This window comes from Asparagus officinalis, chromosome 7 (genome assembly GCF_001876935.1).
Source record: "Asparagus officinalis chromosome 7, Aspof.V1, whole genome shotgun sequence".
In the NCBI taxonomy this organism is placed as follows: Eukaryota; Viridiplantae; Streptophyta; class Magnoliopsida; order Asparagales; family Asparagaceae; genus Asparagus; species Asparagus officinalis.
The window spans coordinates 145,491,144-145,518,421 of NC_033800.1; the positions used below are offsets into that span (position 1 = coordinate 145,491,144).

Genomic DNA, 27,278 nt, shown 5'->3' on the forward strand with positions numbered 1-27,278 from the left:
TTCAGTTACATTGCCATGTATGATGTAAGCCTACCTAATCCACATCAGCTATATGCGAGGAGTCACGTGACTCAATTTGGCTGGAATCTTGGTTCCGGCCAAAGTATAGGCTAATTTGTCTCCGTAATCTACATAATAAACCAAATTATTGCCGGAGTAAAAAAATATACCAATGTGACACTAAGGGTCAACAAAATATACCAATTTGATAAAATTGCCGATTTTGAAACATATTGGGGTTTTATACAAAATGTTGAAAGTTTATGGCGCTTTAGTGTAAAATACTTTTGAATTTGAGTGTTGTTCCAACGCCTCCATTTTATTTTAAATTTTTTTTGTTTATTTTGCTATTGCAATGACCTTTTGGTATTACAACAAAATCTAACCAAATAACACTTCAATATTTTGATGTTGTTAAAACAACATTGGGTTCCAACTACACCAAACCAAATACACCGTTATTGGATGTAAGGCATAGCTAAACATTTCATCCAATTGAAAATGTTCTTTTTGTTTCACAAAATTTCGAGATATTTAATACCAATCCGGTAATTAAGCCCCATATAGAATGTACCAAGTTCTGTATATATTGCAAAGCTTAATTAATGTCTTTAATATTCTAAAAGAACTTTTTAAGTCATCTTCGTTTGTACCATATAGAGACTTTGGGCCTGTTTGGATTTGTAGGGGGTGAAGGAAAGTTAAGGGAAACTGAGTGAAAGGAAGGGAAGGGGAGGGAAGGGAATTCCCTTCCCCTTGGTTACACCCCAATTTGGGGGTAACAATTTTTATACTATGTTTGGCAAAGGTATAAATGAAGGGTTAAGGGAGTTTAACCCTTCATTAGCCTGCCAAACAGAAAAAAAAGCTCAAGGATTAATTAACCCTCACGTGAGGGATAAAACTCATTTATCCCGTGAATTGAAGGGTTAACAATTCCCTCTAGATAGGCGGAACAAGGCTTGTTCCGCCTTCTCACTCGAAGGGTAGGCGGTGGAATTTTGCCAATTTGGATCTCGCCGATCTCAACAGCGGAATTATAGGAGGTAGCGATCTTTCAGGCGAGCAATTTCATCCCCAAATTTATTTATCTTACTTCTTTCCCTCCAATTTTTCCCTCTAAAAAGTTCCCTCTACTTTTCCCCAGCTATTAATAGGAGTATTTTAGGAGAACAAGAGAAGAATTTTCAGGCAAATGGGATCTCAAGTGACGGGAGGCAAAGAAAATAGAGGTATGTTGATTTTGCAATATCGAATTAGTTTCCAAATCTTTGCCATACAATCAATTATGTTCATATGAATATCTTTGGTTGATGATGTTGTTTGCTCTTATCAAAAGCATGCTGGAGGATATTCTCGTCTTAAAAATCCCCAATCCTTTGAATTCCTCTGTTTTCTCACTCCTTCTCTTCATTTCTCAACGCGTTTGTCCAAAAAATCACCAATTTCTAGGGTTTCAGCTCTTTCTTGCACGATTAAATCTCAATCGATCAAAGATTGAAGGATTATGATAGATCATCCTGCGTGTTGAGAGATCAAGATCTTTCATTTGATATGCTTTATGCAGGCTAGGGCTCAAATTTTCACGGCTTGTAGGTAATTTCTGATGAGCACAATGTGATTGGGGTTATCTTTGATGTCATTTAAGCCTTATTGGGCAATTCATGTATTAAGGTATAGTTTGAGATACTAGCACTGTTTATTTTTTATGGAGGTGTTTTTGATTTGGATTTGATCAACATTGGGATTTTGATTAGATGGTTAAATGTCCGATTGCCATTGGAATTTGACTCCAAGGCTGATTTTTGTAGTCTTTCGATCAAAGAGTTGCACTTTAATTGTTGGGTATTTAGGCTTACTTGACCTCTGCTAGTTTAGTTTATATCAGAATGAATGAAATGTTTTTTCTTTGACAGAAGTCTTAAGTTCTTTGAAGCTCTTGAAATTGACACCATCATTTGAGTTTTAGGAATTCTTGCCATCCTCGCATCTCTTGCATCATTTATTTTTTGCTTATGTCAATTATGTCGATATTCTTCAAGCCCTTCCATTACACCAAAACTGTGAGGTTGTGGTGAAGGCTGAGGGTTATAATTTTAAACTCTAGAATCCCCCCACAGATGAAGTGCCTTTTTCACGGGTCAAAATCATGACTATTTTACACTATTGTATAGCTTCTAAACCCTCTTTAAAATTTAATTGCATGTCCAGTGGCTTGGGTGGCTTGGAGTCCGAGTTGCTTTGATACCATCAACTGTGTGGAGTCATGTAAAAATTGCACGCTTTGGTTATGCTTTAAGCGATGAGGGATGAATAGTTTATCTTTTGGTTTTCCAAGTGATTATCCTTCAAACAGTTGTGTAGAAAAGCTTTTCAAATTATACCGTTTGTTAGAGAAAATATTATATATTATGATTAGTTCATTTAGCAATTTATTTGTGAAAATGAAACCTTGCAACTTAGACATGCAGTCTATTTGCAAACTTGACTCTTGATGAAGGAAACTCTTCTAGACTCATAACTAGCTTTAACTAATTCATCCATAAAACCTGTCTCTCTTAATCAATACTTTCTCCAAACTTGACTCTTGATGGAAAATACTTAATGAAGGAAATGACGGTGTAGAGTACTCATCAACACATCAATCATTTGCAAAACACTGCGTGCAGTCATGTAAAAAAAGAATCATGTGATGCAACGGCAAAAATGTTACTGATGAGTATAAAGATAGGACTGGACAAAAGGACAGAGGCAAACTACAAATGCAAAATCGTTATAAAATTTTAAAAAAACAATATTCCCTTAATTACAAACTCCGAAATAAATCAGGTTGGGGTTGGGATGAAGGTAAAAATATGGTGAAATAAATCAGGTTGGGGTTGGGATGAAGGTAAAAATATGGTGATTGCACCTACTGCAAAAGATTGGGAGGCATTGATAGGATGAAGGTAAAAATATGGTGATTGCACCTACTGCAAAAGATTGGGAGGCATTGATAAAGGTATTTTTTTAATTTCTAGTTTTATTAAATTTGAATTTTATATATTTAAAACTATTATATTATTTGTACATGGGTTTTATACATTTAACAGTTTATCAGAACATGCTCTTGCTGGCTCCCATGCCCGTATTTGAAGCAGACCTCTCGCTTTTTTTTTGCAATATTTTCATGTTTCATATATGATTGTTTGTTTTTATGCGCCAATAAATTGTTAGCAGAGGACTACTAATTTAGATCAGATACGTGCATGTGATCTGATACTGGGCCAGATTCAAATGTCTTTTTACAAGAGTACGCCATTCTGTATGGATGGAATGAACCACATTGTTCACCTATAAAAGAATCCTTAACCTTGTTTGCGTTTTTGAATGTCTTAGAATTTTTATTTAGGACATGTTAGTAGTTCTAATAAAATATTGAATTGCTTAATTAGAGTGCTTAAAAGGGTGCAACCCTAGCTTTTAAGTCAAACTTGAGAGCTTCCCTATGAAATTAGTCCAAAGGAAGGGAAAATTTCTATTCATGGTTGACCTCCAAAGAAGATAGTGTCTGTACTAGATACTGTGACCTGGGAACAGCCCAAGTTGTCTTGTACCTTTCCGTTTGCCATCTAATTTCATCGTTTGATTTGCAGTTTTGACGATATATTTTACAACATGGCATGAATCTTTTTGTTTCATTTTTAGGTGAATGAATCAAAGAAGTATTTTAACTTGTATAAATCTTTGATTCCCTTGATGTTTACTGTTTATGCAGGTCCTGTTAATTGGAGGCTCAACAGGCACCATGCTTGATGTTTACTTGTATAAATCTATTTGTTTCACATTTTGCATATTTTTATTAGGATGGTTTATGTAGTAACCAGGTTTTTAATTCCAGAGGGGAGTCTCAGGTTATACATCAACAAAGTGCTGGGTTAATCATAGACATGCACAACTACGCAATGCAGTGGAGAAGGCATGGGGAATTTTAAAGCAAAGATTCAAAATTTTGAAAGTTCTAGCTCCATTTCCTTATAAAACTCAAGTCAAAATCGTCATAGCTTGTTGTGTTCTTCATAATTTTATTGCAAGGCATCATGGAAATGATAAATACTTTAATATGCTCAATGTATTAGAGATGAATGAGGATGAAGATGAGGAGGAAGAAGAAGACCCCCAATACATGGTTGGTGCAGATGAAAGTTTAAGGGGTGAGCAACTCCGCAATAGAACTGCTTTACAGCTTTGGAATAATTGATATTTGTAGTTGTCGAATATCAAAGTATAAGGAGGTCCCATTATGTCTTGTTTTCTTATATGTCCCATTGTGTCGAATATTAAAGCATAAGTTATTGTTATGCTTAGATGTGATATGATGAACCTGTAATAAGGTAAATCTCTTGAGTATTGTTGTTGCTGTTGTTTGCAAGTAGCTCCTGAGTATTATTATTCAAGTAGTCGATGTTTGATTGCTAACTTTTTTGGAATAAACATGTAGTCCATTTCCAAGAGCCGGTTATTTTGCTATTTCACTTTGTTTACTCAGCAGGAGTATTATTATTCAATATGTTTGATTGCTCAATAACAGAATGAAGTAAAATTTAGTGCCAAGTGGATGATATCATCAAGTCCACTATTTAGTAAGTTTCGCAGATATTTATTTTTGTAAGTTTCGCAGATATTTATATAGTCATTTCGTAGATCAATATTTGTTGAAGGACTATGGAGATAAGAATGTGTTTATTTAGTCTATTTTTTCGTTTTTGATGATGTAATTATTTATAAATCTTCAATAAGGGCAAAAGTGGTATTTTTTTAAAATATAATGAGATTAATCTCCTTAACCCCTCTTCATTTGCCAAACACAAAAGACTTAACCCCTTGTCTTAACTATTGTATCCAAACGGGTTTAGAATTTTTTTAACCCTTCACGATGGATTAACTAAGTTAACCCTTCTCTTTAATCCCTCCTCCTTAACCCTTTGCCAAACGGGGTCTTAGGGGGTGAACCAAGGGGAACTAGGGTGAATTAACTTCACCTCCTAAGTGTTCCCAAACAAGATGAATGGAGGTGAATGGTTCCCCTAACTTCCCTTCACCCTCATTCCCCTCAATCCAAACAAGCCTTTAACTAGGATTTTTGGAGCGCCTTGTCATGCTTCGGAATGTGCTGATATTTGTTGATTTTATTAATATTGTAATCACCAACCCATCGTACTCCCGTCATCATACATCAAATATTGTTGGGCCATAGAACTTCATCAAAAATAGCACCCTGCGATGTAGACTTTTGCTTAGAAACTTTGAACTTAGAAACTAAGTATATAACAATAACAAAGTTCATTTTGAAGATGAAACTGTTAAAAAAATAAATTCCATATAGAAATTAAATTACTGACAGGATTGGCAAGTAGAAGAAGGAACATATTCACATTTGAAGCCTTTATTTATGGAAAATTTTTAAGTAAAAAACAACATATTTGAAGATAGAATAATGTGTTGTTCATAGGGAATATCAAATGAAGAATATAATAAATGCTTCATTAGGAATTTGAGCAAGGACATGAAAAGGTTTCTTAGAGAGAGAGAGGATTAATAGAAGATTTATTTAGAAGGGAAGGGTAAGAAAAATAGGAAGTGGTAATTAAGGGAAACTAAATAGTCATGAAGTTTTTTCAGGTAGAGCAATTAAATAGGTAAAAGCTTTAGGATTTGACAAGTGGACAAGTGGCAAAAAGTTCAACTTTAGATTGTTATTTTATTAGTATAGTACTGATGATAAGAATAAATAATGACTATTAAACATGTTTCGTTGTGCAATCAGTGAAATTTTACAGTGGCCGCAGAAAAATAACAATTAATGCCAGCCAAATATATTACCTGATGAAATCTCAAATAGATACATTTAGGCTTCGTTTTGGATACCATGATGTTTTTTAGTTGTGTTTTTATAAAAAAATACTATGGTGTTGTGTTTTCCTCTAAACTAGTTTGCGGTCCGTGCAAAGCACGGTATTTTTTTTGCCACAGTAATCCCACTTTTTAATACGACATGATTTGAATTTTTGTCAGTGCTACAGTATCCCGCTCTGCTGCAGTACTTTTAGATGCTACAGTGTACCCGTGTGCTACAATAATGTTTTTAATTAATTATTAGCTACAGTAAATGCTACTGTAGTTTTTACTGTAGCATGAACAGTGAATCTCTGATCCTCTTATTTGTATAAAGGAATAAATGTGTTTTCAAAACATCATGTTGGGTATTTTTTGTCAACACTAGCTTGACTTGTTACAACATTAGTATTAAACATATTATTACTATATTATATATTCATGATAATAAAAAATATAATAAATAGAATGTTATAATATTTAATTTACATTATTATAGTATTATAAATATTAAATATAATACAATATAATGTTGTATAATGTATTATAATATTATGTTGTACTTTAATGTGTTTTATTATATTACAATTATTACATATTATTTTTAAATAATAACATATTTAATTATTTTGGTATATCAAGTTGTTAATTGTTATATATTATATAATATTTTAAAATAATATTATTTTATTATTAATATAATATAAAATTATTAAAATGTTGTATTATGTTATTACTTACTAGTATATTATTAATAAACTAACATATTATAAATATTTTAATATTATATAATATATTATAGTTTTAATATATTTGAGTTTATTAATAATACTTTAATAATATATATTATCTATGGCTATAATAAATATTATGTATGTTATGTATATATTTATTTTACTATTAACATTTTTAAACAAAATATTTATTTTAATATTAAAAGTTATTTTTACTTTGTAATATATATATTCTTTATTATTATAATATACTTAATATTTTATATCTTATTTACTGCTATTAGTATATTATTATTAATATGTTACTATATTTAATTATTTTTATAATTATTTAATTTATTACAGTATATTCATTTAAAAGTTAATAAAATTATAATGACTATGATATTGTATAATATATTATTATATCGTTGTAATATTTTTTTTATTAATAATTTTTAATTATTTTTTATTAGTTTAACTATATTTTATTTATTATTATATAATACATTAACAACATATTAAATACTAGTATTTAATATGTTATCACATTAATATATAAGATATTTTAATTATTATTTTTATAATATCTAACATAATATATTAAATGTAATTAATATATAGTTATTATCGATATATTTATTATATTATATTATTAATAAATATTACTAGTATATTAGATTAACTATAATATAGTATACTATAACATATAATATAATATAATAAATATATCGATAATAACTATATATTAATTATATTTAATATATTATGTTAGATATTATATTAACACATCCTCAAACTCAAAACCAAAACACTAAATTTAAAACACCCAAAAAATATTTTTTGAAATAAGTGTTGTGTTTTTTGTTTAAGGATGATTTAGCTCATAAAACACCATAGCGTTTTGCTTTTGACAAAAACACCATGAAAACAAGTAAAACACCATGGTATCCAAACAGAGCCTTATTTGTTCAACCGCAAATTTTTTTTTGCATGGGTGTTTCAAATCAAAATTTCGCTTTTCATAATAGGAAGACGATGATGGTAGATCACATATATCTATCTTATTATCCTTCCAATTGTTTTGTTGGTGTCATGTCTGCATTCATCTCTTTGTTTGACTAGGAAAAGAAATTGCAACATCATAATATTTTGATGATTATATGGACAATCAATTCCATTTATTAAATCTAAGGTAAATAAACCGATCAATATTCCTTTCTCAACCAACCTTCAACAAAAAAGCACACAATGATTTCTCTCATCATCTTCATTCGCTAACAAATGCTATAATTATATTTATTACTTCTAAATTGCATATTTCGACAAAAAATAAAAGAAAGGACTGATAGACACAGGGGCGTTTTCGTCAACATACACCAAGCAAAATAGTCCCTCATCTGAAATTGCCCTCAAAAGCAAGGGGCAATCTTTGTCTGAAAATTCACTTCTACCCACTCTCTCTCTCTCTCTCTCTCATCATCAGCATCACAGTCGAAGAGAGAGAAAGTGAAGGCAAGCAAAGCACCAACTCCCATCGCTTCGAATTGACGCCACAACTCCCTTGTAGTTGAAATTCTAGAGAGAGAAAGAGCGAGGGGGGGTGAAATGCTCGTCGACGAGATCGATGATCGAGCTCCAAACCTGATCCTGGTGCTTCAGGCTTGTTGAGGTTTTGATCGACCCGAATCCGATAGGCAAACTCGATCGCTCCCTTGGAAGATCTCGGCATTGTCTCGATTGATTGAGAGTCGAGAGAAATTAGGTTCTTTCAGGGTTTTGGTAGAAGTTTAGATCCACGAGTGATGTCAATTTGGTAGATCTACGATTTTTTTTTTTTGATTCTTGCAGGTTTGTAGGGTTTTGGTTGATGCAAATAGCAAGATGAATTCTGATACTGTTCTTGATTATGCTCAGTTCCAGTTATCACCAAGAAGAACGAGGTGGGCGTTAAAAATTCTTCCGTAATTTTCGTTAAAAACGCAACAATTTGCTGTATTTTCTTGAAAATCTGTATGAAAAATCATCTTTTTGGTATTTTTTTTTTGGTGAAAAAAATTGGATTGTGGCAGGTGTGAGTTGTTTGTTTCGGGAGGCGGGAAGACTGAGAAGCTTGCTTCTGGGTTATTGAAGCCCTTCTTGACTCATTTGAAGGTTGCTGAAGAGCAGGCGAACCAAGCAGTTCAGTCAATAAAGCTCGAAGCAGAAAAGCGGAAGAATGCTGGGACTTGGTTCAATAAGGGAACCCTCGAAAGGTTTGATATATTTGACCCCTGGTTATGGTTAGGTTAATACAAGATATTGCAATAATCTCAATTCTTCTTAATCATGTAATCTGATTTCGATTGGTTAGTGGGTCATATTATGTTCAACAATGTGTAATCCTGATAGCAATCACCTTACTTAGTGTAGGTATGTTTTGGAGCTTTGCTCCTTAGTTGAAAGAAACTGGATACTATGATCAAGAATGCATTTCTTTCTATAGGCGAACTGAACTTGGTAGCATGTTTTTCATTTTTTTTCTTGTGGTCGCCTCAGAGACAACTATTCATACAGATTGTGGCCGGCCTTCAATGGAGCCTTATACACCAAGCAATTTTCCTTTTTGATAGTTGAGAAACTCTCTGAAAAGTGTTTCTAAAAACTATACTTGTAGGTTTGTTCGTTTTGTCAGCACTCCTGAGGTGTTGGAGTTGGTCAATACATTTGATGCAGAGATGTCACAATTGGAAGGAGCCAGAAAAATATATTCTCAGGTAATACTATATATCATGTTTGTTTTAAAAATTGATCAAGTTAAACATTGCGGACTACTTTCTGAAATCAAAATTCCTCTTCATTTAGGGGGCAGGAGATCAGCTCTCTGGTAAGCTTTTTATGTCAATTCTGTTTTATTTACATTTGTTATAAATTATGTTTTTTTGGTTTTGCAAATATTAAAATATTTGCTTGATTCATAATAACCTAATGGTATATGTTATGGAAATACAAAAGTAGATTTATCTTTTAACTGGTACCAGATAGATAGTGAGGATGTCAGAATGTCGCCTCACCACTTTGTACTGTATACTACTTCCTTTATTACAGTCCAAATAAAATACATTGATAGAAGTAATACATTTTCTAAATTTTGTTTTTTGTTAGGGCTCCATACCCAATTTTCTTCTCTATGTCCTGCTTCAGTTTCATTCGTAACATTTTTCTACCCTCAATGCTCATATCCAACATTGCCACCTGGTTGCATGATTTTTCCAATCGTGGTAAAAGTCAAATGTCTACATGGTCTATGGAGGGTCATGGAACCATTAACTTGTCAATGAGTGGTATTAGTTCTATACATTAGCAGTTTAATATATTAGTAGGCATTGGGCACTTTCTAGCCATGTTTAGCTTTAGAATTGGGCATCAAAAAGCGAAAACATTGGATAAGCAGAATATATGCATAGCTGCATAACTTAGAATTTAGAAAGTTGAGGAGCATCTGTACAAGCTACAAGCTACCTTATTTGCTTATGAATGGATGTTGAATGCATCATGCATGTTAAAGGAAAAAAATCTGTCTCGCAGCCTTGGTTTTAAGTTCAGTGTTTTATATGCAAAGATTTTTTATTCTTTGGCATTTTAATGAAAATTTTCTCTGCAGCCATTCATAAGTTTCATATGTGAATGATCCCTCTTACATCTGCTAGTTGGTACACGAACCGTTGTTGTTGAAAAAGCATGCCAAAACTCTGCTTAAATCCCTCTGCTTTAGAGCCCATCATTTAGAAGAGCTTAATTACTAATCTTTAGATGTCCCAGCTACAAGGCGTGATAAGATTATACTCTGTTTAAATCCATTGTTGTTAAAAATATGGATGTCAAATGCATATTAAAGGAAAAACCTGTCTTGTGGAGCTTTGCTCCTTAGTTGAAAGAAACTGGATACTATGATCAAGAATGCATTTCTTTCTATAGGCGAACTGAACTTGGTAGCATGTTTTTCATTTTTTTTCTTGTGGTCGCCTCAGAGACAACTATTCATACAGATTGTGGCCGGCCTTCAATGGAGCCTTATACACCAAGCAATTTTCCTTTTTGATAGTTGAGAAACTCTCTGAAAAGTGTTTCTAAAAACTATACTTGTAGGTTTGTTCGTTTTGTCAGCACTCCTGAGGTGTTGGAGTTGGTCAATACATTTGATGCAGAGATGTCACAATTGGAAGGAGCCAGAAAAATATATTCTCAGGTAATACTATATATCATGTTTGTTTTAAAAATTGATCAAGTTAAACATTGCGGACTACTTTCTGAAATCAAAATTCCTCTTCATTTAGGGGGCAGGAGATCAGCTCTCTGGTAAGCTTTTTATGTCAATTCTGTTTTATTTACATTTGTTATAAATTATGTTTTTTTGGTTTTGCAAATATTAAAATATTTGCTTGATTCATAATAACCTAATGGTATATGTTATGGAAATACAAAAGTAGATTTATCTTTTAACTGGTACCAGATAGATAGTGAGGATGTCAGAATGTCGCCTCACCACTTTGTACTGTATACTACTTCCTTTATTACAGTCCAAATAAAATACATTGATAGAAGTAATACATTTTCTAAATTTTGTTTTTTGTTAGGGCTCCATACCCAATTTTCTTCTCTATGTCCTGCTTCAGTTTCATTCGTAACATTTTTCTACCCTCAATGCTCATATCCAACATTGCCACCTGGTTGCATGATTTTTCCAATCGTGGTAAAAGTCAAATGTCTACATGGTCTATGGAGGGTCATGGAACCATTAACTTGTCAATGAGTGGTATTAGTTCTATACATTAGCAGTTTAATATATTAGTAGGCATTGGGCACTTTCTAGCCATGTTTAGCTTTAGAATTGGGCATCAAAAAGCGAAAACATTGGATAAGCAGAATATATGCATAGCTGCATAACTTAGAATTTAGAAAGTTGAGGAGCATCTGTACAAGCTACAAGCTACCTTATTTGCTTATGAATGGATGTTGAATGCATCATGCATGTTAAAGGAAAAAAATCTGTCTCGCAGCCTTGGTTTTAAGTTCAGTGTTTTATATGCAAAGATTTTTTATTCTTTGGCATTTTAATGAAAATTTTCTCTGCAGCCATTCATAAGTTTCATATGTGAATGATCCCTCTTACATCTGCTAGTTGGTACACGAACCGTTGTTGTTGAAAAAGCATGCCAAAACTCTGCTTAAATCCCTCTGCTTTAGAGCCCATCATTTAGAAGAGCTTAATTACTAATCTTTAGATGTCCCAGCTACAAGGCGTGATAAGATTATACTCTGTTTAAATCCATTGTTGTTAAAAATATGGATGTCAAATGCATATTAAAGGAAAAACCTGTCTTGCAGCTTTTGCTTTATATGCGAAGTTTCTTTATTCTTTGGCATTTGAATAAATTTTTTCTCTGCAGCCAATCACAAGTTTCATATATGAATGATCCGCCTAGAATCTGCTAGTTGGTATACGGATCATTGTTGTTAAAAAGCATGCTAAAACTCTGCTTAAATCCCTCTGCTTTAGAGCCCATCATTTAAAAGAGCTTAATTACCAATCTCGGTAGATGGCCCAACTACAAGGCGTGATAAGATTATACTCAGGGGACGAAGGAGTAAATGTAGGTTTAAGATAACTTCGCTAGAAATAATTAAGAGGGGCATGATAGTGGTTAACTTAATTTTTCTTCCCTTTTTTTTGTTTTTTGTTTTGTTTTTGTTTTGGAGTCGGAGGCTGGGGATAACCCCTTATGATGTGAGAAATGTAGCCGACTACAAAATATGGGGATAAGGCTTTGTTGTTGTTGGTTGGCATTAAACTTCTACTGTTACTTAAATTGTTTTATTAGCTATGTATTTTTTATTTTCTGATTTTTCTTCTAAATTTCAATAAACCTTGCTGCTTTCTGCCACAAAGCCATGATGAAACTCTTGAAGCTTGCATATGAGTCCTGCCGTTTCCCATCATTTCTGGGGTCTACAAAATTGACAATTATCACAGTTGCATTACAAACAATGAAAAATGAAGAATATAGAACTAAAAATACATTTATCTAATTCATCATTTTAGAATTTTTCTGTTAATCATGGTTTGGTAGATGGCCTTCTCTCACTGATAATGTTTTATTTGGAGCTCAATTCAGGTAAAAACAAACCAGCTGCCGCAGCTGCTGCAGACATAACAAAGTATGTTGCCTGTCACTTTATTTTTCTGCAACAGTTACTTTTCATTTACTTTTGTGCAACATTTTCATGTACATGAACTTTTGCAAGATTTCCATGTACCAAGCAAAGAGCTCCAAATAGTTACTGTAATATTATAAATTACCATTTGAATTTAGTCTGCCATTCTAGCACTATTATAATGAAACAATCACTTCCCTATGGTTTGATCTGCAGGAAAGAGCTCCTCAAGGCCATTGACTTGCGACTCAATGCTGTTAAGCAAGACTTGGGAACAGCTTGTGCTCGGGCTTCAGCTGCAGGCTTCACCCCTGACACTGTTTCGGAACTTCTCATGTTTGCCAATCGATTTGGTGCCCTTCGCTTAAAGTAACTTCTTGTTTTTACTAACCATGGTTATTTCTTCTCCTCTTTTCTTTTTCTCCGTCTCCTTCACCATGTAAAGCTGCCTTTAAACCTTTAGTGTGCTCATTCATTCTGAGATATGTAACTTTATTTCCTCTAGTTTGATCGAAAATACATATCTCAGATTGTTTAAATAACATGAATGGCTAGTTATTGACCCTGTGAGAGATTTAGGGGTGTTACTGTAAAAGGTTGAAGTTATAAATCATGCAACTTCTGTACGTGTGATCATGTAAAGTCTCTAGATCTCTCGATCGATCGATGGGGTTTTGCTATTGATATGAGACCGTAGTTTCGTGGGAAAGAAGTCTCAGATCTCGATGGGGTTTTGCTATTGGTATGACTTATGAGACTGTAGTTTCTTGGGAAAGAAGTGTCCAGTTCATACATAATGCTCACAGTGACTATGTATTAGGAAACTCATAGGACTAATAGGACAGCAGTCAGAAGAAGGCTTTCTTAGTTTGTCTACAACACAGGAAAAACTTGCCATTTAAGACAACTTATATTCTTGATGTAACTAGGTCCTAATTTTGGTGCTCACTTGGATTTTACATTTTTAACGCAATATATCCATCTATGGAAGACTAATGAAGACCTAGATACTTTTCCTATCTTAATGTTATTGTGATTGATTAACTTAGTCTGCTACTACAACCTCTGTTATGTCTATCATCTTGGTATGTGTCAAACTAAGCAAGTAAGTAGTCTACAGCGCTTAAAGGGTTGTTTAAATTTTAAAGATGCTCTCCCTGTACTATGAGGGTGTACCTATTGCCCTTATCTATTTTTTAGTAGCATGCACATCCTTGGCTTCAGTTTTAAACTCCTGTGGTAATCATGTGATGTATACCGTTAGATTTTACCCAGAGTATTTCCATGAGATTCCACTTTGAGTTTGTTAGAAGGGAGTAGAAAAGAGTATTAGTTTAGTCCCACATTGCTTGTGAGACTAACTTGTAATTAGTCCATCACTATAAATAGTAAAGTATAGAGTGAGGGGAGTAATCACTCTAATAAACTTTTCTCTCCAAATATCAACGTGGTATCAGAGCAAGGTTCCTAACCCTAACCCTAATTCCTAAACCCTAGCCGCCAAACCAACATTAACCCTAAACCCTAATCCCTCTTCTAACCCTAACCCTAACCCTAATCCCTCATCCGACTCCTCCAGATCCGACTCTTCCCTTTCTCCTCCAGATCCGACTCCTCCCTCTCTCCTCCAGATTCGACTCCTCCCTCTTCTAGCAGCCCTGTTCCTTCTCCTAAGCCCTAAACCCTAATTTTCGTCACTGCCTGCTTCGTCCGTCATCGTCGCCGCTTGCCGCCGCCGCCGCTTGCTTTGTTCGCCGCTACTTGCTTCCTTGACAACTTGGATATCTTACCTTGCTCAGTGTTTCCTCGAGTTCAAAAACTTGGATTTGATCTTGAGAATAGTGTTTATCTTACATTGCTAATATATTCACTTCAGTTCTTGTTTTCACATCGAAACATCAACGTCAAATCTTTTTCACGTCCGTCTCGGATCGTTAAATCAGTGGTCCACGGAGGAAACTCCAGAGCAGATCCACTTCACCGATTCGATCTTCCTCGACAACTCCCGCCTGCCGTCGATCGCCGCCGCCATGTCCCTTTGTTTTAGGATCTGACTTAGATCTGCGAATTGTTATCTAAAAAAAAATTACCCTTTGGGTTCTTGAACTTTAACCTTCGGGTTTCATGATAACCTTCGGGTTCTTGTATTTTAACCTTCGGGTTCTTGTATGTTAATCTTCATGTTCTTACATTGTTAACCTTCGCCATTGGCTAATTCAAGTATTATTATCTTGAACTTGGACTTGCTTTGATTGTGGAGTACAACTTGTGAAGGGTATCGTCTTGATCTTTACTCGTCTGTTTCATGATGGCCGGATCTGAGGAACTCAAGAATTCTGAGTTAACGGTCTAGACGAAAGTTTCAGAGATATTTTCTGGTAGAATCACTGACCGAAAACTTGATGGAATTAGCTATTTTCAGTAAAAACGTGTTATTAAAATCTACGTGGCATGCCGAGGCAAAACTGACCATTTGTTGACGGACCCTCCTACTCCGACACCGGAGTCTTGGACATTAGATGATAGTGTCTTCTTACATCAGATTCTTAATACGATAGAACCTAAAATTCAGGATTTAGTCATTCATTGTATGACAGTGAAGAAACTTTGATGTTTTTTACAAGATCTTTATGGGGGTAGCAGTAATATTAATCGAGCATATGAAGTTATTCAAGAGCTGTTTTGTAAGAAACATGATGATAAACGCATGAATGATCATTATGGTGAGTTCAATCGTCTGACTGAGAAACTTCATCAGATTTTTTCTATTATTGGGGATGTAAAACAGATGCAAAACCAATAGAATAAACTTATGGTACTCACCTACTTAAGTACCCTAGATTCCATTTACTCTGCTAGATCACAAATCATAGGGAGCTCCGCTATTGGTTATCTGGCTGAGACTTGTCACTTTCTGAAGAACGCTGTCCTTGCACAGTCACCAACATCAACTGCGGATCGCTCTACCCTTGCCACTCAGAGTTGACAGTCTTATGGACGAGGGGGTCATAATGGTGGTCCTGAAAGGGGTAGAAGAAACTTTGAAGGGAGAGGAGGTTACCACACTGGTCATTCTGGGGGTTGAGGTGGTCAACGAGGTGACTGAGGAGGTCCATCCCAAGACGGGCATGCTCATGACAATGATTTAATGAAGACTTATGACTACTGCCACCAGTCAGGACATCTCAAATATAATTATCCCGAATTAGAAAAAAAACCAATGGTGCTTACATGACTGATCAGGACAACTTGATCTCATCTGATAATGACAGTCAACTATAGTCAGTCTTTCATGATGCGGAGCTGCAACGTCAATTTTAGTAATTTCAATTATTTTAGCAGTACCAGAATTCACAAACATCATCTTCCTCCTTATCCACTATAAAAAATGCAGGTACCTCTTTCTCTTTACTTACATCGTCTTCGTCTAATACTTAGATTATAGATACATGTGCCACTGATCATATGACTGGGAATCAAAGTATTTTGCCATCTTTCAGCCCTACATCTAATTCAGTTATATTATTTGATGATTCACGTACACCTGTTCAGGATGTCAGCAACACTAATCCTTCTAGTAGTCTTCCTCTCTCCTCTGTATTCTATCTTCCTAGTTTTTCTTATAATTTATTATCTGTTAGTAAGATCACCAAATCTCTAAACTGTACAGTGATATTCTTCTCCACACATTGTGTTTTTCAGGACCTATTCATGAGGAAAACGATTGAGACGGGACGTGAGCACAACGGTCATTATAAACTAAAATTGGGCACCAAGCATTTAGCATGTATCGACAACTTATTAGCACTACAATACCACTGTCAGTTAGGACATCCCTCTCTCTCTGTTCTCAAGCTGCTTCATCCCCAGTTCAAATCTCTTTCCTCATTAGAGTGCGAGTCATGTTAACTTGGAAAACACCATCGTGTGTCTTATCCTAATCGAGTCAATAAGAGGGCTGCTAAGCCATTTGATCTTGTTCATTCTGATGTATAGGGCCATGCCCAATAACTTCTAAATTGGGGTTTCAGTATTTTGTCAGTTTCGTGGATGATCACTCTCGTATTACTTGGATTTATCTTCTCAAGTCTAGATCTGAAGTCTTTTCCACATTTGAACTCTTTTATTCTGAAATAGTCAATCAATTCAAGTCTTCGATAAAAATTTTTCGATCTGATAATGCAAAAGAATATTTGGATGGTAATTTCACTAGTTTTCTTGAACAACATGAGATTCTTCATCAGTCTTCTTGTCTTTACACTCAGCAAAATAGAGTTGCTGAACGCCAGATTATGCATCTCCTTAATATTGCTCGGACCTTGCTGTTCCATCGCCACGTTCCCAAAGAATTTTTGGGGAAAGCTATCTTAACAACATATTATTTGATTAATCGAATGTCTTCTTTCGTTCTGCAAGATAAAATTCCTTTCAAGATTCTATACCCTAACGATAATCTCTTTCCGCTACCTCCAAAGATTTTTGGCTCTCTATGTTTTGTTCATAATCACAATCTAAATAAACAAAAATTTGTCTCTCGGCCTCTTAAGGGCATTTTTCTTGGCTATTCCCAAAAACATAAATGTTACAAGTGTTTCTGTCTATCACTCAATCGCCTTGTGTTCTCTGCTGATGTAACATTGTGTTCTCTGCTGATGTAACATTCTTCGAAGATAAACCCGGTCATTCTAGCTCTCTATCTTCATTATCACCGGATGAGTATGACTATTTGATCCTACAAGAGTCACTGGTTATCGGTGGTGGTTTATTCGCTGACAATACTATTTGCGCTACTGGCAAACACTCAGCACGGTATAACAACCCAATTCAAGTTTATCATCGTCGCTCCGCTCCTGCTCCTGTGCCAACGTCGGCCTCAACACCAAGTCCTCCGGCTGAAGAACCTAAATCTGTAAGTGCACATTTATCCCCTTCTGTGGACGACCTTCCTATTGCACTTCGAAAAGGGACACAAAGTTGTACTCAACATCCTATTTCTAACTTTGTCTCTTATGATTGCCTATCCTCTTCCTTTCGATTTTTTGTTGCTTCTCTCGACTCATATTTGGTTCCCAAGAATGTGTCAGAAGCCCTATTTATTCCAGGTTGGTACCAAACGATGCAAGAAGAAATGAGGGTCTTGTGATAGAATGAGACTTGAGATTTGGTTTCACTTTCATCAGGAAAGCGGTCCGTCGGCTGCAAGTGGGTGTACACTGTCAAGTTAAATCCTGATGTAATTTTGGCACGACTGAAAGCCCGACTGATTGCTAAAGGCTATTCACAGGTGTATGGCTTGGATTACGTAGATACCATCTCTCTAATGGCAAAAATGACATCTGTTCGGATTTTTATTTCATTAGCAGCGACAAATCACTGGCCGCTTCATCAGTTGGACATCAAAAATGTATTTCTTAATAGTATTCTAGATGGGGAGGTTTACATGGAGCAATCACCAGGATTTGTTGCTTAAGGGGAGAATACGAAGGTGTGTAGGCTAAAGAAATCACTTTATGGTCTGAAGTAGTCTCCGAGAGCATGGTTTGGACGTTTTGCATCGGTTATTCAGGAATTTGGGCTTTGTCGTGCACAGAAAGATCACTCTGTCTTCTGACGATTTTAAAATGGAAAACGAATTCTGCTCGTTGTCTATGTGGATGACATTGTAATTACAGGGGATGATGCTTCTGATATTGACAGACTGAAGAAGCATTTACAAAAACATTTCCAAACTAAAGATCTTAGTTCCCTAAAATACTTTCTAGGCATTGAAGTCGCAAAGTCAACGAAGGGTATTCTTCTGTCACAAAGAAAGTACGTCTTGGATATGCTCTTAGAGGCTGGGATGTTATGATACAGAAGCAGTGATTCTCCAATGAATGTGAACTCAAAACTACTATTAGATTAGGGGGAGCTTCTTGAAGATATTGGATAGTATAGAAGATTGGTGGAGAAACTGAATTATCTGACAGTGACCAGACCTGACATCACATTCGCAGTCAGTATTGTAAGTCAGTTCTTGTCCGCACTTAGGACTACTCACTTGGATGCAGTAATGAGAATTTTGAGGTACTTGAAGAATGCTCCAGGACGAGGAATTCTCTGCTCAGATCAAGGACACACCAGAGTTACAGGCATCTCTGATGCAGATTGGGCTGGATGTCCTTTTGATAGGAGATCGACTACTGGATATTGTGCTTTTCTTAGAGGAAATCTGGTATCATGGAAAAGTAAAAAGCAAAGTGTTGTATCTCGATCTAGTGCAGAATCAGAATACAGAGCTATCACAAATGTGACACTAGAGATGATTTGGATCAGAGACCTATTGACGGAAATTGGTCTCCCTCCAGAATGTCCCATGGATCTATATGACGATAATAAATCAACAATTCATATTGCTGAGAATCCCGTGTTTCATAAGAGAATCAATCACATTGAAGTTGACTGGCATGTAGTCCGCAAGAAGCCCGAGGATAAAATCATTACGACAAAACATGTATCGACAGTAGATCAGTTGGCAAACATCCTTACAAAACCACTTGGTTGAACACATGCTGATTTTATTTGTGACAAGCTGGGCATGCATGATATATATGTTCCAGCTTAGGGGGAGTGTTAGAAGAGAGTAAAAAAGAGTATTAGTTTAGAGCATCTCCAACAGTTTTCCCAAAATTTTCTTCAAAATGGGGGAGCAAAAGTCATATTCTTTAAATTATTTTTGCTCCAACTCCAGCAGCTTCCCCATTTTAAAGAATCCTGCATTTATTATAATAATAAAAATATTCTACATTCCTATTTTTGGATGCTCTTATGCATTGGAACTGCCCCCATGGTTTTTTTGTAATTACGGATTTTGTTTTATATTTATTTTCTCCTCCATCCCATCTTGAAGAACGTGCTGCATTCATGACCAAGCTTTCTCCAAATATTTGAAGAATGCCCCAGATTTGGGGAAGACTCCCTTTTTTTCCTTCTCCATCCCTATTTTGGGGAATGTGATGGGGAATCTGTTGGACAAAAAAAAAAGCCTAAAATTCTCCATAAGTGAATACCAATAAAATGGGGAAGCTGTTGGAGATGTTCTTAGTCCTACATTTCTTGTGAGACTAACTTGTAATTAGTTCATCACCATAAATAGTAAAGTATAGAGTGAGGGGAGTAATCACTCCAATAATCTCTTTTCTCTCCAAATATCAACAGAGTTTAAAAACTAATGGAAAATAATGCCATCATGGGACCTTGAGGGTGCATCTTATAATAAATAGAACATGGGTGAATGGTGATATGTAGCTACACCCCTATAGTATAAGGGTTGCATCTGCAAATAATCCTTACAATGATAAGATGTTACTGTTGATCAAGACTGAATAATGATAGGATCTATCCTTTAATAAATAAATTTGAACTAATGACCTTTCTTACATGTTGTGTGATGTTTGTGTTGTAGTGAAGCATGTACCAAGTTCATCTCATTGTGCCAGCGGCGGCCTGAGTTGATAAATCATTCCCAATCACCGCCTCCACCAATACCACCGCAATGGAGGGCTATTGATGATGTCAACATTCGTGCGTCCTTAGGGTCTGACATGTCAATTGATGAAATGGAGGTTGAGTCTTCTGGCCCATCCATCAGTGAGTCTATTGCCACAGGGCATGAACTTTGCAAGCCTAGCAGTGAACGATCACTACAGGAATCTGCTGCCGAGGTGAAGCCCATTGCCCAGTCCTTCAAGGAGAAAGATATGAGCAAGGCCAAGGAGGATGCATCTCCGAATGTTGCATCCTTAGATGAGCCACTTCAGCCAGCTTCAGCCGGGTCCCGGCGGTTGAGTGTTCAAGACCGCATCAACCTCTTTGAAAGCAAAAAGAAAGAACAGTCTACAAATGCTAGTATTAGCAGCAACACTTCTGGTGGAGGTGGAATCAATAAGATGGTGGCTGGAAAGGGGGAACACCGGAGGCAACCATCTGATGCGTCTATGGAGAAGTTGGTATTGAGGAGATGGAGCGGTGCTAGTGATATGAGTATTGATCTTACTAGCAGCAGCATCAGCAGTGACAGAAAGGAGAGTGTAAGTACCGCTGGAACTCCTACTTCATCTGCTGATTCACAGGTTAAATCTGGAAGTAACATGGAAGAAGGTGTTGTAGTGCCAAAAAACACAGGAAATTCATGGCCTAGGTCGGGTCCTAATGACAACTTAACAACCACATGTTCATCTTCTACTTTGTCTTCATCCCAGGCCCAGACCAGTTCTTTTCTGAAGGACAGAGATGGAGATGATGTTTTGTTGAGAGAACATACTACTGCAAACTCCAGAACTCAGCCTGGACTGTCTATGGACAAGGGCCACGGTGACTCTCCGAAAGAATTTAGTCATTTTGGGGGTGAAGCACATCAGGATGGAGTCGGTGATGAAAGTAATACCCAAGACACCTCCAAACCTGCTTCAGAATCAGGGGAGAATGCTAAACTGAAAGACCAAACCGCCTCTCTGTCTCAATTTAATGGAGTTGCAGCACAAAATAGTGGGATGAAAGATCAAGCAACTGTGCAAATTCAATCTAAAGCAGTTCCAGCAACAGTTGCAAAGGCAGAATCAAATGATCAAGCAGTTCATACTGTCACTAGGAAGGCTCGAACACGTTCAACCGCAAAAACATTTGCAGGAAAAACAGAAGATGAAGCAAACCCGAAAGATCCTTCGGATTCCCAGTTTCAAGTCAAAGCTTCCTTGGGTAAGGTTCAAGAGATTGCTCCACAGAACGATATGTCTTCACAATCCCAATCAAAAGCATATCCTGGAAATCAAGTTGCAGAGAGGAAAGAGGAAACTATTCCTTCTCATATGTCATTCAAAGTTTCCTTTGAAGATGGTCCTGGTTCTCAGCTCCATGGGAGAACAACTGCTCCTGGTCAGATAAAGAAGGTGCAAGGAAGGAGAGATGACAGGGTGCCCAATCAAGGAACAAAAATTCCAACCGTCTCAGGGAAGAAAGAGGAAACTACTACTCATATGTCATTCAAAGTTACAGAGAGGAAAGAGGAAACTATTCCTTCTCATATGTCATTCAAAGTTTCCTTTGAAGATGGTCCAGGTTCTCAGCTACATGGGAGAACAACTGCTCCTGATCAGATAAAGAAGGTGCAAGGAAGGAGAGATGACAAGGTGCCCAATCAAGGAACAAAAATTCCGGCTGTCTCAGAGAAGAAGGCTAAGGGATGGGAGGATGTCCTTCAACTTCCTCTCACAACTTCTGTGGAACAGGCTCAGGCTGTGAGGTCAGTGAAAGGAAATAACGAGCTGAAAGTTGATCTGCAGATAAAGGCTGATGAACTGGAAAAGCTATTTGCTGCACACAAGCTCAGGGTTCAGGGAAACCAAATATCTTCCACTTCGAGAAGCAAAACTGGCAATGTTCAGCTGCTGAAGTCTGCCGAAAAGTGGCCGGCTGAGGGTCTTGCTGAACAATTCTCAGTGGGGAAGATACCAAGTGAGAATTTGAGCAATGAAGTAGAACTTGACTCTAATTTGCTTCTGAAGATGGTGGAAAGTTTAGATTCTTCCAACAGTACGAAGCAGAAGGTAGGCACTGTCAGCCCATCAGAAGAATCCAGAGGAAAGTTCTATGAGAAATATATCCAAAAGCGGGATGCAAAGCTGAGGGAAGATTTGGGGTCAAAGAGGGCCCAAAAAGAAGCAAAGATGAAGGCTATGCATGATAGCCTGGAACGCAGCCAAGCTGAGATGAAGATGAAGCTTGCTGGATCTGCTGGTAAACGAGATTCAGTTCTTGCTCATCGTCGAGTAGAGAGAATGAGATCATTTAATGTTTACTCCGCTACAAAAAACCAGGGGCAGGTACCAAACTCCTTTCTTGTTAAATGATGCTATAACAAATTTGTCCATTTATTAAAGTTATTTTTGGATATTATATATATATTTTTATCATAGACGCTTACATTCTTGGTTATATACACCACTATTCTCATTATCATACAGAAACTTGGTAGTACATTTGACCTATTACTTTTATTCTTTTTTTATTTTTTTTGTATATGGGAAAGACAGTAGAACATCAGGGAGATGCAGAAGATGTACGAGAGCATGATCAGGTTCTCTATGGCCAAGACAAATGCTACAGCGATACATTATCTGGCAATGAATCTTCTACAAGCTCGAAGAAGCTCACATTTAGTAAAAGCTTATTATCCTCCGTTCCTAGAACAACATCAGTCACAATTCCTAAGCCTTCTGCCAAGGCCATTAACTCTGGTTCCATTCGGCATAGGACGCTGACTGAAAACCCACTCGCACAGTCCGTTCCTAACTTCTCTGACCTTAGAAAAGAAAACACACAGCCTACAGCAGGAGTTAGTAAGGTTACTTCCCGTGCACAGCCAATAACTTTTACTCGAAGCAAGAGCACCACTGAAGAGGCAAATCTCGTTAAGGAGGAGAAGTTACGGAGCTCCCATTCCACTAGAAAAAGCTTAGTTATCTCTGGAGAGTTGAATGACCTCTCACCTCCCAGCTCTGATGGTGCCAATCTGACAACTTTACAGTTTCCAAAAGAGCAAATGGAGCAGAATATGAATAAAATTCAGAATAGTAGTGAGTTAGGTATGTCTAAACCGAAAGGCTTTACAAACCCTGAAGCTCTAAAAGATGAAGAAGATTCCGAAGGTTTGGTTGATCAACAAGAGGCTTCAACAAATATGTTTAAAGATGATGAAGAGGAATCTAGCAGAACATCTCCTGAACGAAATCTTCAGGACACAAATTTTCCTGTGGGATCAGATAGTGAGAATGGTCATCTTGGATCAGATAATGCTGATATTCTGAGATCACTATCTCAAGATATCGACAAATCTATTGCTATATCCTCCAAGTTCGATCCTTCACCAGGACATGTGCGGGAGTCACCAGGGGAAAGCCCAGGATCATGGATCTCAAACATCCAACACTCATTTTCTTATGCACACGAAGCATCTGACTTTGATGCTTCTGTGAACTCCCCTACTGGAAGTCCGGCATCATGGAATTCCCATCCATTGAACCAAATGATGGACGCTGATGCTGCCCGTATGAGAAAAAAATGGGGGAGTGCTCAGATACCTGTTCTTGTCGCTAATGCTTCACATCCACAAAAAGATGTGTCTAAAGGGTTTAAACGGTTATTTAAATTTGGGAGGAAAAGTAGAGGTGCAGATTATTTAGTAAATGATTGGGTATCTGCCTCGACAGCATCTGAAGGTGATGATGACACAGAAGATGGTCGAGATCTTGGATCGCGAACTTCAGATGAACTGAGGAAATCAAGAATGGGCTACTCAGGTTCTTATGATAGCTTCAATGACTGTGACACGCTTCCTGAACAAGGTATATACATTTTATTGCATTTCAGTTACTTCATGTTTTTTGCCATTGTTAATTTCTGCTAGTATTCTGATGCAAAATTAGCTAGTATTCTGATCTACTTTCTCTTGGTTAACTCTGTTCTGCTGAAGAACCATAAGTAACATGTTCTTGATATGTATCGTTGAGGTAGATGTCAAAAACTTCCTTGTTGTTATTCTAATCTACTTTCTCTTGGTTAACTTGCCATCAGTCTTTGTAAAGCTGCTCAACTGTCTCCTTCCAGAACATCGATAGTCTACGTTTGTAGGATATTGAATTTCAGCAAACTCATTGCAAAACTGAAATGATCTTATACTCTTTTTATTTGTTATGGAAGTAGTTGATATATTGAGTAGTTGAGTAAGTAAATTTATGCAAACCTGGGAGGTCTGCTCCTGCATTTATAAACCATCCTATGCTATTCTCACATGTATAGAATTTCATGGCTAGTCCCTTTTCATCATTTGATGACTAAGCTGCAACCTTTCTTTTTGGCACTGTGATATTCCACACTTTGTTTCATGGTGTTGTGTTCTGTTGAGTCTATTTCATCATTCATAGACTTGTAGTTTAGGTAAGGCCTAGAGGGTCGGATTTAAAGCTTTTCCATGATTACTGGTCCAGCAATTTTCCAAACAAATTAGTTCTCTTTACTTCAGAGCTTAGTCAAATGACTCAAACCATTGTAGTTTTGCACTTGTCTAGTTTGAGGAGCTAGCTCATTTTAGGTTTGTTATTTCAATTTTCATGCAGTTCAATCCTTACGAAGTTCCATGCCTCATGGTCCTGGAAACTTCAAGTTGAGAGAGGATCATTTGTCTGGAAGTTCTTCGAAAGGTAACTGTTTTACTAGTATCTCTATAATTTTCAGAGTTATAATCAACTTTGTCCACTTCATGAATGACCTAAAGAAATAGAGGGCATTGCTCCAGAGATTTATTTGGCTTGCCATATTAAAACACCTTGACGCTTTAGATCTGAAGTGAAGATGACCAGAAATATATAAACATCTCAGTTTTTCTCATATCTGAGCGAACTTTTTACTTTTCATGCTCTTTGTAAAATCCAGAGGTTTTGGTTTGACCTAATTTTTAATCAAAGGTTCAAATATTAGTAATAATTTATAAATACGCTTATGATCACCGGCATTATAAAGACTTTTTCCCATCAAAGAGGCTGATTAGACACCACAACCTGAAATTTGAGAAGCCTCCCTAGGAGAATGTATCATATTATGAATGACTACCAAACGATAACCGTATACAAATTATACATTTTCTTGGAAGAAGCAGCATAACGGAGGCCCTTGTGTAGAATTAATAAAGCAAATTCTTCTGTTGGCCAACTTATCTTAGTGGTAACACAGTACGAACAGATTCATGGAGCTGCCAACCCAAAGTTGTCCATACTTGGTCTAGATGGAAAAAAATAAATTTTCCTGTACTAAACTTCCATTTTACCCTTTTCGTATTGACACTTATTTTGCTCTTCATATTGTTAATATTAAGTTAATAATATTAGCTTAATATGAGGTGTTCTTTTCTCCCATGAAAAAAAAAAATGGTATCCTATTGCCGTGATCTGACCCCCTTTTATCTGATGAATTCTTGTAGCGCCTCGTTCCTTCTTCTCTCTTTCGTCATTCCGAAGCAAGGGAAGTGAAGCTAAGCCAAGATGACAGTGAGATTCTGAAGCAAGGAAACACATCCAACTGCAAAAGCATCCCAATCTTAGCTCACAGTATGAATTCCTTATCCGTGTAATTCTTGTGATTATTTTCTTTTTATGGGTTGTTGTAGTGTTTTATGGCCTTTTGATGACGTATCAATTTTGTGCAGTGCTGGTATGAACAAACTTCAGTATTTGCGGCCTGAGGTGGTCAATCATTTTTCTCTTTTTTTTTTCATTTATATTATATACAAATCAATATTTATGAGAACAATAACTAGCAGTTACCTGCTAGTGAGTGATTTTATTTGTACAGAATTAAAAACCCTCTTCTCTTGTTCTCTTATATTTTACTTTGGCTAACTGCTGTTTATGAGATTGCGTGTATATTGTTTGCTTTTATAACATTTAGAAAGTGTTTTATTTTATTTTATTTAATATGCACTAGAAGAGGCTTCCTTACACTGGGGGTCGATCTTCATTCAACCTTTCTAGATGAATTAGTTCCAGCTCCGAACGCAACCATATATCTCAAATTGATTGAACTGTCAATTATCCTATCTTTCCTCAAGTGGAATATCCAATCCTATTGAAATGCAAATGCAAATTCATGGTCCCCCTCTTGTTTTTTTTCCTTCTTTTCTATTTAAGTACATCCCGGGTACAAATGGCAACCACCATGCTTCATCCCTGGTCCATTGCCACCGCCGAGATGGGCCCACTCGTCCTCCTTCTCAGTCGAGAAAGTATCATGTGGTCTCAATCTATGGTATTTGGTGGTGCATCAAAGGGATGAAGGAATATAAATCTTGTGAGAACAAGCCGCACACAAGTGGGTTGTTCTGGTCCATCATCCAGGTGTATGGATCAGAACAACACGCTTGCATGCATACTATTCTAGTAGAACTTGAAATAAAGATGAGCATCTTTTTAATGTATTATTAATATTGTTAATCGAGATTGTTATATATGTTGCGCGTCGTGCAGAAGCGTGCTTGATAACCAAACGAGTCGGTGAGCGATGGAGAAGAGAATCAAATCAAATTATGAGTGCAATTCACTAAAATACGACACAAATCAAACTAAACACAGGAATTTACGTGGTTCAACAATTGCCTAATTCTAAGAACTAAGCTTCCACAATGAATCTTCCTCCACCCAAATGCAAAACCCTAGATCTGAAACCTAGCTTTGATACCAATTGTTGTGCGCTGTGCGGAAGCGTGCTGGACAACCAAACGAGTCGGTGAGCGATGAGAGAAGAGAACCAAACCAAATTACGAGTGTAATTCACCAAAATACGACACAAATCAAACCAAACACAGGAATTTACGTGGTTCGGCAATTGCTTACGTCCACGGGGAGATGATGGGGAGATTTCACTATATGGAGGAGAAATACAACGGGTTACAACTCACAAAATCACTCA

At 36.4% G+C, this 27,278-nt stretch overlaps 1 protein-coding gene and 1 long non-coding RNA gene across 5 annotated transcripts; both read left to right on the top strand.

The window, feature by feature from the left end:
• LOC109850527 lies at positions 935-4,417 on the top strand. The gene is made up of 3 exons (XR_002249456.1): positions 935-1,232; positions 3,758-3,804; positions 3,881-4,417. It is a non-coding gene; the product is annotated as an uncharacterized LOC109850527 (long non-coding RNA).
• LOC109848227 (probable GPI-anchored adhesin-like protein PGA55) lies at positions 8,054-26,236 on the top strand. Of its 4 annotated transcripts, XM_020417641.1 has the most exons (12): positions 8,054-8,352; positions 8,439-8,530; positions 8,660-8,842; positions 9,244-9,343; positions 10,904-10,925; positions 12,743-12,785; positions 12,999-13,151; positions 20,227-22,642; positions 22,849-24,163; positions 24,935-25,018; positions 25,795-25,921; positions 26,020-26,236. In XM_020417641.1, the coding sequence occupies exons 2-11, from the start codon at positions 8,472-8,474 to the stop codon at positions 25,857-25,859; spliced, it is 4,440 nt and encodes a 1,479-aa protein (XP_020273230.1). In that variant the 5' UTR covers positions 8,054-8,352; positions 8,439-8,471; the 3' UTR covers positions 25,860-25,921; positions 26,020-26,236. The 4 variants fall into 4 exon arrangements, with proteins under 4 accessions (XP_020273230.1, XP_020273231.1, XP_020273229.1 ...); XM_020417640.1 differs by lacking the exon at positions 10,904-10,925 and adding an exon at positions 9,432-9,453 and having other exon boundaries at positions 8,055-8,530; XM_020417642.1 differs by lacking the exon at positions 24,935-25,018 and having other exon boundaries at positions 8,054-8,530.